Genomic DNA, 15,549 nt, shown 5'->3' with positions numbered 1-15,549 from the left:
CACCCTCACCCCAACCCTAACCCCTAACCCTAACCCCCTAACCTAACCCTAAACCTTCACCCTACCGTCACGCGAAACCCTAACTCTAAACCCTAAGCCTAACCCCAACCCCAACCCCAACCCTTAACCCAAACCCAACCCTAACCCCTAACCCTAAACCACCCCTCACCCCAACCCTAATCTTATCCCTATTCCTACCCCTAACCCAACCCTGACTCTAAAAACCCTTACTCTAACCCTAACCCTACTGAAATGAAAAGAAAAGACAGTGGGGTTACGAAATTGCTGCACATTCCATTAAGTGTCCATCACACACACCACTTACTAGCAAGTGGCTGTCAGAAAAAATCCTCTGCTTATTTCCCACATCTTTCATATGCACTAAGCTTTATTTTTCCTGCAGGTGCTTCACCCCCGCTCCTCCCCAAGACCCTCCATCTGCCTCTGTGGCTGGTGGGTCCTGAGCACCCACTATTTTTTTCCCATGGGTGTTTGGGCCTCAGAGCACCCACAGAGTCACTACCTAAAGACACACTCCTTCCTTTGAATCTGTGAATGGGAAGACCTGCCTAGGAGCTAATCAAGCTACTATGATTATGCTAACACGACTCCCCCTTTCTCACAAATACCTCTGAAGGCTACTTATCTTGGTGTACTTAGAAGCATCATATATTAATTAACATTTACTGGAAAACTTGTTTATGATGCAGACTTTCTGTTCATCGACTCCAAAGAATCTTGATTTATAAAAGAAGAAATCTGACCTTTACACCTGGGCCCATAAAGGATTTGGCCCTGCTCCTGCAAACAGATGCAGTCACTAGATGTTTCCAGGCCCAGGACCACCCCCAGCACCTGGAAAATGTGCAGAGAACAGCGTTAAAGCCAGATGTTCACATGGGTATCTGGGGGGAGGACAAGCAGGTTGCAACTGGGGGGTGGGGGCTAAGGCAACACTCCAGTGTGTGACTCTGGGCCCCTGGCTGGCATCTGCAAAACCCAAAATAACCCAATATCCCTACTGGATATCAGTAGGGAGGTCACAAGGCACAACAGGGTGGGGACTGGAACACCCAGGAGGATGGAACTACAATGCTCATGATGCACGAAGGCCCGTCAGGCATGGCAGGCAGGACCATATTAATCTGTTGTCTTCATTGTCTCACCGTGAAATCCAGGTCTCCCAGTGCCAATGCGGCCGCCACCTCCTCCTCCGACCTTTGCCTAATAGCAGCACCACCCACTCAGGGCACAGCCGGTCACTGCAATCCCCACTTCCCTTCCTACTGGCCCACGGATTGTGAAACGGTGAGCAGAAGTTAAGTTACCCTAGTAAAGGCTCTAATGGTATTCAACTAGAACCAGGTTTCAGAGTAACAGCCGTGTTAGTCTGTATTCGCAAAAAGAAAAGGAGTACTTGTGGCACCTTAGAGACTAACCAATTTATTTGAGCATGAGCTTTCGTGAGCTACAGCTCACTTCATCGGATGTACTAGAACCAATAACCGGACGTTATTTGTCCTGGTACGCAGGGTAATAGTGTCTGACCAGGAACAAAGACTGGAAGCTACTCGCCCCAGTACGCTAACAGCAGCCCAAGGGGAACATCGGCCGGAAATAATGTACACCGGTGATCTCACCTGTGGTTAGAGCAAGTGGGCTGCTATGACCCACTCCCCAACAGCCAAATGAAAAGCTTGTTGGCTTGAACACTGAGAGACTCAAACGCTGGCTTGGTTGTGGAGCACGTCACAAACCAGCTGAAAAACTTCCAGGTAACTCAACATGTTTTTCAGTGCAAACGATTTGATTATCTTAAAAGACAATAGGTTTTCTGTTGCGATCCTCCATATACTTGGGAGTGCCAAAGATCCTTTGTTCATTACTAGGCATGAATTCGTAAGACACCCCCCGGCCCAGGTTGCCACACTCCCACAGCAGGCTCAGGCGGAGGGACCCAGCGGCGGCTCGGGCCGGGCACAGACTCGGGAGCTCAGCCCGGCCAGCAGCACCCCCGCTCTCCGGGCTCCCACAGACTCACTCTACAGCGGCGCCTGCGAAGTGCTGCAAGAGAACCCGGATACGGACTCAGGGGGAGCAGCCGCTACTGACCAGAACAATGGGAGGGCGGCGGGATACACGGAATACTATAGTCAAGTCAAAGCCGAAGCCCCGCCCCCTTTGAGGGAGGGCACGCCATCTCAGTAGCCAATCAGAGATGATATCACAACACTCTCGGAGTCCATTGGCTACCAGTGAGTAATCCGGACGGCGGCCCAATAGGAGGTGCTAATCAGTGGCGGTTGTCCTAGCAATAACCAAGGCCATTGGCCTTTCGGGGGCGGGGCTTATGGCGCTAAGGCCGTGACCCCTCCTCCAATAACCCTTTGGGGAAGATCTGACCGACGTGACGTCGGGTCAGACACGACCACCAGGAGGGGGTGGATTCCCCCCTCCCCCAGCACCGGGCGGTCTCCGGGACAGGCGCGCCCCGCTGCCCCTCCTCCGCCCATACCGGCCGCTGCAGGGCGTGTCTTTGGCTGGTGTGGCCCCGCCAGCTGTGCGCAGCGCCCCAGGGGCAATCGGGGCAGCCTTCCCGCGGGGCACGCAGCACCTGCCGTCCGGAGTAATAAGGAGGCACAAGTACAGTTTGTTTGAGTCGCTTTTATTGCAGCGTCCAGCGGGCCTCGTACGGATTGGTGCCTCTTCTTCCCCGGCAGACGCCAGCCCCTCTCCGGCGGCTGATGGAGCCGCACCAGAGATCCCGCACTGCGGAGCTGGGGCCCCTTCACACGCTGAGCACCAACGGCTGCTGCTCCTCAGCCATCTCCTCGTTGGCTGGAATCTCATATATGACACACAGAGAGGAAAACAAGCAGCCAATGAAAGACACGAGGCTGGCAAAATACATCACCCCGTTAGCGCTGCCCACCATGGAAGTTATGGGTCCCATCACTATAGAAACAAGAAGCTGAGCTAGGAAATACTGGCAGCTCAGAAGAGAGATATCCACGCCCATCCCCCTCTTGGTACCATCGATAGTCGATCCTGTGAACTGTTCAAAGGGAAAGAAAATCATATGAGAACTAGAGAGTAGTTTAGCAAACCAGAGCAAAATATGCAAATTGTTAACATGGTAAAACAATATGCTAAATGCAAACCTGCAAGATGAGACTTTCAATAATTAACATCCATATGCAGCATTCACTACATTTAATAGAGGAGGACACATTGATTTCCCAAACCTAGCAGAGTAAGGAATTACTGTCCCCAGTAGTTGCTGAATTTACACCAGTATTGTTGAGAATGTAGTAGTGGTTTGTAGCAGTGGTTTTCAACCTTTTTTCATCTGAGGACCCCTAAATTTTTTCCAATACAGGTGTGGACCCCTTTGGAAATCTTAGGAACTGCAGACCCTCACGGGTCCAAGGACCAGAAGTTGAAAACCACTGGTTTGAGGGTTAGCACTAGGGCTGTCAAGCGATTAAAAAAATTAATCGCGATGAGCTGTTAATAATAGAATACCATTTACTTAAATATTTTTGATGTTTTCTACATTTTCCAATATATTTCAATTACAACACAATATAAAGCGTACAGTTCTAGTTTATATTTATTTTTATTATAAATATTTGCACTGTAAAAAACAAGACAGTATTTTTCAATTCACCTTACACAGTGCAATCTCTTTATCATGAAAGTTGAACTTACAAACGTAGAATTATGTAAAAAAATCCCTGCATTCAAAAATAAAACAATGTAAAACTTTAAAACCTACAAGTCCACTCAGTCCTACTTCTTGTTCAGCCAATTGCTCAGACAAACAAATTTGTTTATATTTGCAGAAGATAATGCTGCCTGCTTCTTGTTTACAATGTCACCTGAAAAAGAGAACAGGCATTTGCATGGCAATGTTGTAGCCGGCATCACAATATATTTACATGCCAGATGCGCTAAAGATTCATATGTCCCTTCATGCTTCAACCACCATTCCCAGAGGATATGTGTTCGTGCTGATGACAGGTTCTGCTCGATAATGATCCAGAGCAGTGTGCACCGATGCATGTTCATTTACATCATCTGAGTCAGATACCACCGGCAGAAGGTTCATTTTCTTTTTTGGTGGTTTGGGTTCTGTAGTTTCTGCATCAGAGTGTTGCTCTTTTAAGACTTCTGAAAGCATGCTCTACACTTCATCCCTCTCAAATTTTGGAAGGCACTTCAGATTCTTAAATCTTGGGTTGAGTGCTGTATCTATCTTTAGAACTTTCACATTGGTATCTTGTTTGCATTTGGTCAAATTTGCAGTGAAAGTGTTCTTAAAACAAACAACATGTGCTGGGTCATCATCTGAGACTGCTATAACTTGAAATATATGGCAGAATGTGGGTAAAACAGAGCAGGAGACATACAATTCTCCCCCCAAGGAGTTCAGTCACAAATTTAATTAATGCATTATTTTTTTAACAAGCATCATCATCATGGAAATACATCCTCTGGAACGATGGCCGAAGCATGAAGAGGCATATGAATCTTTAGCGCATCTGGCATGTAAATATCTTGCGATGCCAGCTACAACAGTGACATGCGAACACCTGTTCTCACTTTCAGGTGAAGTTGTAATTAAGAAGTGGGCAGCATTATCTCCTGTAAATGTAAACAAACCTGTTTCTCTTAGCATTTGGCTGAACAAGAAGTAGGACTGAGTGGACATGTAGGCTCTGAAGTTTTACGTTGTTTTGTTTTTGAGTGCAGTTATGTAACAAAACACCCTACATTTGTAAGTTGCACTTTCATGATAAAGGGATTGCACTACAGTACTTGTATGAGGTGAATTGAAAAATACTATTTCTGTTACTTTTACAGTGCAAATATTGGTAATAAAAATAATATAAAGTGTGCACTGTACACTTTGTATGCTGCCTTATAATTGAAAACATCCAATTGAAAAACAATAATTGAAAAACATCCAAAATATTTAATAAATTTCAATTGTTATTCTATTGTTTTACAGTGTGATTAATCACAATTAATTTTTTGAGTTAATTGCATGAGTTAACTGTGATTAATTGACAGCCCTAATTAGCAAACTAATCTCTTCTCTGGACTATTCCCTTAATGCTGGACTACCAAGGCAACGCCATAGGAAAAAGCAGTTGTGCATAAAGGAAACAGCTCAGCAGAAAGGCAAATGATCTTCTCTACCTTTTGAAACTCCAATATTTCCTGAATTTGTCTGCTGGGGAATCTTTTCTCCCCTTAATACAAGTATATACCATTAATGCTCCTAAAAGTTGTTTCTTTCTGGTCAACATCAATTGGAGAATAGAATTCTTAATGTGATAAATCTTCCATTGGAAATTCTGAATGTGAGGTTGATCCTGCTACCACAGAAATCATTTTATAAAAGTCCCACTGATACCAATAGGAGTAAGATTTGGCCCAATATGTACAGCCAAACACTTACTAGCTAAACAAGAGAAGGATAAATACACAACTATTCCAACAGACACTTCTAGCCCATTAACTAGAACAGTGACTGATAATGTTAATACTCGTTACTTGAAATCCATTCACCAGTAACAAGCAGAAATCCACTCACCAGTGTGAGGGAGCTACAGCCATCCATTTTTTGCAGATTTTAAGCCTTCATTTAATAAAACTAGCTTTTAACTCTTGCAGTGGAGAAAACAACTTCCACATGTAAACTGATGCATTTGCTATCTTCCTGAACCTGCAAATCAACAGCTCCAGTGTCTCTGCTACCATTCCTATCTTTTCTAACAAGCAGTAGAATTAAATTAATAAGACTGGTCTGTTTTCACTGATGTTATGCAGAACCCTGTACTCACAAAGAAGCTACCATAATCATGTCATTTTTGCTCTACAGATGCTTAGGAAAGCTATGAATTTTCTGATAGGTCTCTGGTCAATATTAACAAGGTTTGAAATACTTAATGTAATAATAATAGGAATATATAAAAAAGAAACAAGATTTACAATTTACAATGTATAAAAAGCTAATTTAATTCCAGTTACCTCGGAATCTGAATTTGACAATTGCCCTAGCAGATGATGCCAATAAACAGTTCCCATTGTATATAGTGACCCATGTTTTACTCAGTTATCGTTTAAGCGTAAATGGGGAAACAAAAGAATTTAACAGTGGGATTCTAAAAAAACAAAATAGCTATTTTTGCGTAAAATAATTTAAATTGTGAAACTGTCTAATGTCCTTATTTAATACTACATTCTGCTTGAGTTAATGCAAGATGCCGATTTCCCCCCTTTCCTTAAATTTTTACATCTTTTTCTACGTCATGTTTGCATCTTTATTTACATGCTAAGAATTTTGGAAAAATATTTGTATCCAAAGAGGTGAATACAGGCGTGTGCTGTTCAGTTAATGTCACTTGTAAAATTAATGCAGGAGAAAGTTTACTGAGATTAAATTCCATCTGTTTGAGAGTATTTGACACAAGGATTTGTGTGAGCTTTAATTGGGTAGGTCTGTTTATCGAGTGTGCAAGTGGTTCCAAGATATGTCAATACTACTAAATAAGGCCTGATCCTGCAAAGAGTTACACCTATGGAGCTCCATTACTTTAGTGCTTTGCGATCCTGTATGCCTGCATACAATCCTTTGTGCAACCAGGGTCTAATAATTTAGGGCCAATTTGTGGCTTTGCCACAAGCCCTGCGGAAGAGGCAATGCATTGTTGTCTGCCACAGAAGCACACAACAATCTTGCCAACTCTCACAATTTTACTGGGAGTCTTGTGACAAAAAGTGTTTCCCAAGCTCCTGGAGTGATATTAATATGTGAGAATCTGAGCTTTTGTATATAGATAAAGGAAGTTTCTAGCCCTCATGGTTGTGGAGAATATCTTGAAAATGTGATCCTAGTGTGTCCTAGAGTCTAAAAACCCAGAAGGCAAATAGAACTCATCACAAATTAATTATTTTTTAAAAAAACATGATTTTAAAGCCAATCTTATGATTTTTGTTTTAAATGTTTGGGGTTGGAAATGCTGAAGCCAGGAAACTGATTGTGACTCAGAGAATCATAATTTGGGTATCCCCTTGTTCTAGGGGAGGAAATAATCTGTGCTAGCACTACAGATAGTACAGATTACTTTCCTGGCACATCAGTTCACTTGGCAAGCGTATTGGAGGACATTTCGTATCCAAGGTTCTCTTTACTCCCTGTCCTGGCCCATCACATGTGCAGGGGAAAAGAGAAAGTAGCAGCCCTGTAGAAACTGCTTTCCTCCCTGTTATGTGAGGAGCCAGGACTCCTTACATTGTCTATCCCCTGTATGAGTATGCGGCTAGGGTCACAATTGGGCAAATATAATTCATGTAGAATATTGTATAGCATCACAATAATGTTAGGGTTATACAGTTAAGCACTCAAAAGTCAGCAAACGTCAACGTTAAAATTTCAGCCATAGTTCAAAAGCTATCAGGCATGTACAAGCTACTATTTTCAAACCTTCACAACTTGGTGACAAGGCAAATGGATTTTCACAAGGATACTGTAAGACACTTCTCCTTCCTCACAGCTCTTACCTACCAAATTTCCTATTTTGCCTCCAGACATTGCTAAAACTGTTCATATAAAACTTACATATTTTAGATTTTTTTAAAATAATAGGTCCCCCCCATTCTCAAAAATGAACTGCTTTTGTGCAGATAATAGAACAAGTTTATCCTTGGGCAGAAATTAGACTTGGAAAAATTCACCCTTAATCATGCAAATCTGAGAGGTATGAGTAACTGAAAAGTGATTTATGATGGAAATGCTTAGGCAACCTTGTTGACAGCTGTAGTAAGTGCTCCAGCAGTAATGAAGTTTGCCTGAGATTTAGGGTTGCCATTCAGCCAGTGTATATCACCTGCATGAACAGTATTTCTGTTGAGACATGGTATTTCCCTTTTGCTGTATAGTGCTGGGGTGTCCTAAAACATTTTTAGAGATTCCTTAGCCCAGATCCACAAAAGGGATTTAGGTGTTGTGATGCTCCTAACTTTTAGGCACCTAGAAAGTCACAGGAACATCACTGTGGTCCACAAAGCCTGAGTTGGGCACCCAGACTCCTACACAATGAATGAGGAGAGACATAGAAGCAATCAACAAAGCTAGCCCTGCTAGGCAGGGAGCCATCTAAGCTAGCCAATGGGAGATGTCTATGAGAAGGATGCATGCCAAGCCCTGAACCACTCTTGATGTTTGGTGCCTAAGTCTGGTCTGTAGGAAGGCACCTATCTCTGTTTGTGATTAATTAATCAGGGGAAGATAGGCATTCAGCTGTCTAGATTGAATGCGGGGGCCCAATCCAATAGTTGGCCTCTCAGCACACCTACTTTTGCCAGAATAAATTTAATTTAAACCTGCATGCGAGTTCACACAAAACAGCCCAAGAAGGCACTTCCTTATAACCTTTAGCTGATCAGTTAAGGTACTAACCCAGGATGTGCTTTGGATTTTGGAGGATAGGATTCAAATTTAAAATGATCTGGACAAACAGGAGAAATTATCTGAAATACACAGGATGAAATTCAATGAGGACAAATGCAAAGTACTCCATTTAGGAAAGAACAATCAGTTGCACACATACAAAATGGGAAATGACTGCCCAGGAAGGAGTACTGCAGAAAGAGATCTGGGGTGTCACAGTAGCTCGTAAGGTAAATATGAGTCAACAGTGTAACACTTGCAAAAACAGTGAACATCATCCTATGATGTATTAGCAGGTGTGTTGTAAGCAAGACATGAGAAGTAATTCTTCCACTCTACTCCATGCTAATAAGGCCTCAACTGGAGTATTGTGTCCAGTTCTGGGTGCCACATTACAGGAAAGATGTGAATAAATTGGGGAAAGTCCAGAGAAGAGCAACAAAAAGGATTAAAGGTCTAGAAAACATGACCTATGAGGGAAGATTGAAAAAAATGGGTTTGTTTAGTCTGGAGAAGAGAAGACTGAGAGAGGGGACATGATAACAGTTTTCAAGTACATAAAAGGTTGTTACAAGGAGGAGAGGGGAAAATTGTTCTTGTTAACCTTTGAGGATAGGGTAAGAAGTAATGGGCTTAAATTACAGCAAGGGAGGTTTAGGTAGGACATTAGGAAAAAATTCCTAATTGTTAGGGTAGTTAAGCACTGAAATAAATTCCTTAGGGAAGTTGTGGAATCTCCATCATTGTAGGTTTTTAAGAGCAGGTTAGACAAACACCTGTCAGGAATGGTCTAATTATTATGTAGTCCTGCAATGAGTGCAGAAGACTGGACTAGATTACTTCTCAAGGTCCTTTCCAGTCCTATACTTCTATGATTCTACCTGAAGGGGAGAATGGACTTGAACAGGGAGTTGCCACAGTCCTAACCACTAAGCTATAGAGTCATTCTAATTCTTTCTCAGTCCAATTAATATTTAATTATTCAATCATTTAATTAAAGTGGGCCAACTTCAAAAGGAGATACTGAGGGAGCCCCATGTCAGAATATCCTATAGCACATTGTTCAAATCTCTTCTCATCAGACAGAGAGGGATTTGAAGGGTGGGTCTTCCACATCCTGCATAAATACCCTAACCACTAGGCTAAAAGTTAGAATGGAGGTTGTCCTCCTCTCCTCCCCCCAGCTGTTTTGTGTGAACTCACATGTGGGGCCTGATCCAGTAGGTGTGCTAAGAGACTGCCTACCAGATTGGGCCCCACACATGACTTACGCACTCTAATACCCATCTTCTTCAGTTTGTGAATCATTCCAGAGCATAGGCAGGAGACATGCACCTGGACAGCAAGAGTGATGCCGCAATGTGCATGCTCAGTAGCAGAAACACAGGCACCTATGGAACTCTTACTGCCAAAACTTATGCAACAAGCAAGTTTAGGTACTACAAAGTTAGGCGGCAGCTGAGTAGGAGGTTGTGAATCACAACTGTGCCTAAAAAGGGGACTCAGGCACCTAAAAACAGGATTAGGTGCATATGTACCTTCTTTGATCCCACCTTTAGTTCTCGCTCAGTCTTGACTGCTTGTGGTATTTCTAGCTCATCCATCCCCCTGTGCTCAGTGTGGCTTTGGAAATTCAATGTTGATAAGTAATGAATGCATATTAGAAAAATAATCCCAACTATACATACAAAATGATGGAATCTAAACTAGCTGTTACCGCTTGAGAGAGATCTTGATGTCATCATGGATAGTTCTCCGAAAACATCTGCTGAATGTGCAGTGGCAGTCAAAAAAGCTAACACTATTAGGAACCATTAGGAAAGGGATAAATAATAAGACAGAAAATATCTTAATGCCACTATATAAATCCATGGTACGTCCACACCTTGAATACTGTGTGCAGTTCTGGTTGCCCCATCCCAAAAAAGATGTATTAGAAATGGATAAAGTACTGAGAAGGGCAACCAAAATTATTAAGGGTATAGAACAGCTTCCAGAAGAGGAGAGATTAAAAAGTCTGGGACTGTTCAGCATGGAAAAGAGACAACTAGGCAGGGATATGATAGAGGTCTGTAAAATCATAAGTAGTGAGGAGAAAATGAATAAGGAAATGTTATTTATCCCTTCACATAACACAAGAACTGGGGTTACCCAATGAAATTAATAGGCAGCAGGTTTAAAACAAACATAAGGAAGTACTTCACACAACAAATCAATAACCTGTGGAACTCAGTGCTAAGCAATGTTCTGAAGGCCAAAAGTATAACTGGGTTAAACAAAGCATTAGATAAGTTCATGGAGGATAGGTCCATCAGTGGTTGCTAGCCAAGATGGTCATGGATGCAACCCCATGCTCTGGGTGTCCCAAATTCTCTGACTGCCAGAAACTGGGACTGGACAACAGAGGATGGATCACTCAGTGATTGCCATGTTCTGTTCATTCCTTCTGCAGCATCTGGCATCGGCCACTGTCGGAAGACAGGATACTGGGCTGGATGGACCATTGGTCTGACCCACTATAGCTATTCTTATTTTCTTATGCTTCCTGATCAGATTCTGCCAAACATGAGTATAGGACCATTAATAGTGTCCTGGCCAGCACAGACTGAGCTATGAAAAAATAACTTAGAATAAAATATTCAGCTTCTCAGCAATATGCAGCGGAGGGCAAGGGACAAGGAAAAAGAAGTAAGCATTAGAGAGGCTGGGAAGGGGAGGAGGGCAAAGGAAAATCAGTAGAGATGAAGAAGATTCAGTTCCCTTTCTACCCGTGGCTGGCCACATAGTAGAAAGAGATTTTTAAACAAGTTAATTCTAACTGATTGTATGTGCAGCAGAAAAAGAAAAGGAGCAAAAAATTCTAGTTGAACATGATCTGTCTTGGCAGAAGTTTGTCTTAGCTGTGGGTAGTGTAGAAACTTCTGCACTTTATGGTTTAAAAACATGTAGTAGTGGGAAACTTACCTTTTTACTCTGGTAGTAATCACACAACAGAGAATAAGGGAGTGTGCAGAGCGTTGAAAACAAAATACCATAAGTTATGCATAAAGATAAAACCACATAGATATTTCTGGAGAGTGTAGCCAGGCCTGTACCAAGTCCAAAAGCAAGGTATGCTATGAAATACAGGGTGCGAATACTGAAGTATTCTTCCAGCTTTTCTAGTGCAGCTGTAAAATAGAATTTAAGAGAATAAATTGCACAGAAACATATAAACAGATTCTGTGTATTTTTTTAACTTTCTGCTGTGACTACATCCTAGTTGCCCTGGTCTTTAACCTTCTCAAAGCATTAGAATTATTGGTTTATTTAATTATGGGAAATAACTTTCCACAAACAATAAAGGGAATTTGTGAGATATTATATTTCTTTTTCTTAATCTGATGTCATAATTTTTACTTTTGCCAATTGTTTTGAAGTATACTTTAATGCAAATACTTGTAAAGTTAGCATATGTGATACTGTATAAGGTTGGAGTGATCAGCTTCTGGTACTGTCAGCTTTTCAGGTCATGCAGAATAAGGTCTTTCACACAGAGCATGTTAAGAAGGTAATTATGAACTGAAGAATGGCCTGTCTATCCTTCCTTTACCCACATTAAGGCTTTTTAGGTGTACATCCCCATGTTTTCTGAACCCTGTCTATTATTAATCTATGGTTTATGGATACAACTTTAACAGGACTATGAATGAAATGTAAGATCTTTAGTGGAGAAATGATTGATAAATAAGGGCCAGATTCCGCCAACTGCACATTTCTTGAAGGACTGCTACTTCTAGAACAAAATAAGTTGTCATGTGGAAAAAAATGAATATATCTTAGGGGTACTGTATGTTTTCTTCTCAGTGTGTATGTGTAGCGGGGTGGCTACCCACTCTTGCCCTGAAGGACTGAAAAGCCAGCCCTTTGAGAGGGCTGTGGGCTAGAAGCTGGGCTGATAGGGGAAATAGCCGCAGCTGGGCCATGCCCCAATCAGGGCCCAGCTGGCCCTTACAAAGGCTGGGAGCCAGAAACTCAGGCAGTCTCTCTCTGGCTAGAGAGAGATAGATGGGCCTGGTTGCAGGGGAACTCACCTGGGGACCTAGAGTAAGGCAGGGCTGGGAAGCCCTAGGCCAGCAACTCCCCAGGCTGCAGGGCCTGGTCCCAGGCCCTTATAGGTATTGGGGTTGCAAAGGGGCAGTCTGAGGGTGGGTAAGGGCAGCCAGTCCAAATCCCTTGTTGCCTGTGGTGATTGGCTTTTACACTGCAGTCTGCCCCAGGGTGTGGGGGCTTGATGATAACTGGCAGTAGCCATGACTGAGGTGATGTGGGGATAGTGGGTGAGGGTTCCTAGGGAGTGGGGGTACTGCCAGGGGGCAGCACCCAAGGCAAGGGCACCGGACATGGGGGCCAGTGGTAAGGTAGATCACTGGCCTGCAGAGGGTGCTCTGGGCTGGAAATTGAGCTAATTCCCAAGGATGACCAGTAGGAGGTGCTGCTGGGTGAGTCTGAATGCTTGCAATATGCATAACTTGTGCAGTGTTACTATTTGCCAAAAAAACAGAATTCTACCCAGAAGAGGCTGCCTGTCAGTGGTGAGTGAAGGAATTGCACAATGGTTGCCTGAGCTTGCAAAGACGTTACACTCAACTTGATACCATTTCTATTTGCCTCTGTCTGTAACACAATAACCTTTGAATGCTACAACTATTCAATTTCAAAATTTCAGTAAACATTCAAGGTATCAAGGGCCAGAATACTATTGGATTTTTGGAAAATCAGGAAGCTGAAAGGTGGGAAATGGGGGACCCCATGAAGCCTTACCAGCTCTTTAGTACAGCCATAATTTTAAACCCCTCTGCAATTGTTTTAGCTCAAACAACTGGTTGATAGTACCCATTAATGTCTTCCAGCATAACAGTAGTCCTGACTCATCTCTGTCTATCCTACCAATACATTGAATCATATAAATGTAGGGCTGGAAGGGACCGCAAGAGGTCATCTAGTTCACCCCCCTATGCTGAGGCAGAACCAAGCAATCATACACCATCTCTGAGAGGTGTTTGTCTAACATGTCCTTAAAAACCTCTAATGATAGGGATTCCACACCTTCCTTAGTAACTTATTCCAGTACTTAACTATCCTTTATAGTTAAAAAGGTTTTACTAATATCTACCCTAAATCTCCCTTGCTGCAGATTTAACTGATTACATTTCTTGTTCTACCTCCAATGGACATTGAGAACAATTTACCACCATCCTCTTTACATATTTGAAGACTATTATTAGGTTTCCCCCTCAGTCCTACATAAAGTACTCCTGTTAATGCACCCTGGAATTATATTAGCCTATTTCACAACTGCACCACACAGTTGGCTCATATTAAACTTGTGACCCACTATAACTCCCAGTTCCTTTTCTGCAGCACTGCTGCCTAGACAGTTATTCCCAATTTTATATTTGTGCATTTGACATTTCTTTCCTAAGTGCAGTAGGTTCCACTTGTTTTAATGAATTTGATCTTGTTGATTTCAGACCAGTTCCCCAATTTGTCATGGTCATTTTGAATTATAATCTTGTCCTCCAAATTGTTTGCAACCCCTCCCAGCTTGATGTCACCTGCAGATTTTATAAGTATATTCTCCACTTCATTATCTAAGTCATTAATGAAAATAGTGAATAGAACCAGACTCAGGACAGACCTCTGTGGAGCCCCACTATTAATGTCCTCCCAGTTTGGCAGAAAACCATTGATAACTGAAAAACTGTACTCAGAGTAGTCAGTTGTGCACGCACATTACAGTAATTTCATAGCCACATTTCCCACTTTGCAAGTAGGACTGTGTCCCTGTGCATATGGGTGGAGGGATGCATGCTCCCTGTGCATGGGGTTTGTGTGTGCATAGGGGGTGTGAATGCAGGGCATACAGAATCCTTAGCAGTCGCAGGGGAGTTACAGGAAGCCCCTGCAATAGAGGCAGGTGGGATGGCAGGGAGCTATGTGGGAAAATTGAGGGATGCAAGGAACCCTTGGTGCATGCAAAATATCCGGCTTACACAAGCTATGAAGTGTGCAATTCCCCCATACCTCAGTTCACCTACCTCACAAGAGTTTTGTGAAGCTGTGGATTACTTTATGAACAGTGCTATACAATGGCAATTTGTTTTATTGTGACGAGACTGTTGGGTGTCTGTGCTGTCAATGCTAACCAGTATTAACAAACAGACAGACAAGAACTGCTAATAAAAAAAAAAAGATTTTAGGGCAGAAAAACCATCAAGTAGCACTCTAATCTGCAATATAAATGCCAAGCCTAAAACAACATTCTATACTGCAGAAGCAGCTTTTCAGAGGCAGTTCGTTCTCCTCTCAGCATTATGGGAGAAAGCTCTGCTTAATACCTGAATAGAATGCAGCACTGAATGCATAGATACACATTCCCCAACACCCCATGGTGACCCCAGCATTGTATTTTTGATATTCATCAGAGTTGTGAGGGGCTTTAGGATTGCCTTGAAACACCACTTCTCCCATGAAGTCTGTGTAGAACAGCAACATTCCCTCAAACGAGAGCCAACCTAGAAGAAGCCAGAAGCAATATTTATTTAAATTTGAATGGCATCTTTAAGCTCCCACTCCAAGCTCTGGGTACTCTTGCATATTTTAGAAGTCCCAGCAGTAAACAAACTGTGTAACATTCTATAATACACTCCACAGCTTGCCCTTATCATCATCATGGGAGTTACCTGAGACCTCTCTCTTTATATACTACACTGTAATCTGTATCAAAGTCAGTTAGCATTTTAAAGGTTAAAACCTACCCTTTGAACACCACCTGGAATCTCCAAAGGCAGACTGCACTGGTCAGAGCATTGATCAGAGCAAGAGAAACTACAAATGGGTTACAGAATTCTGAACTAGCTTCAGTTTCTAAATGGATTCAAGATCTAGCTTTCACATAGAGCACATCATAGTGGTCTAATCTTGAGATGACAAAGGCATGTATTAGTGTAGCAAGGTCTGAGAGAGATGACTCCACTGATTTTTCCAAAATCGGATGGGAAAAGTGCTTTTAGTTATGGCGACTACCTGGGACTCCAGCAGCATCC

General features: G+C 42.5%; 1 protein-coding gene across 1 annotated transcript in view; it reads right to left on the bottom strand.

Annotated features, from left to right (window-relative positions):
- Positions 1–2,788: 2,788 nt before the first annotated feature.
- SLC45A1 (solute carrier family 45 member 1) overlaps positions 2,789–15,549 on the bottom strand; it is a 67,582-nt gene continuing 54,821 nt past the window's right edge. The window contains exons 7-9 of the mRNA XM_077837295.1: positions 14,842–15,018; positions 11,426–11,631; positions 2,789–3,055 (exon numbers count right to left, since the gene is read on the bottom strand). Of these exons, the coding sequence (XP_077693421.1) occupies positions 2,789–3,055; positions 11,426–11,631; positions 14,842–15,018 (650 nt within the window). The remainder of the gene's footprint in view (positions 3,056–11,425; positions 11,632–14,841; positions 15,019–15,549) is intronic.

The sequence above is a fragment of the Eretmochelys imbricata genome, chromosome 18, assembly GCF_965152235.1.
Source record: "Eretmochelys imbricata isolate rEreImb1 chromosome 18, rEreImb1.hap1, whole genome shotgun sequence".
In the NCBI taxonomy this organism is placed as follows: Eukaryota; Metazoa; Chordata; order Testudines; family Cheloniidae; genus Eretmochelys; species Eretmochelys imbricata.
The sequence above is the reverse complement of the archived record's forward strand: the minus strand, read 5'-3'. Positions and strand labels throughout refer to the sequence as shown.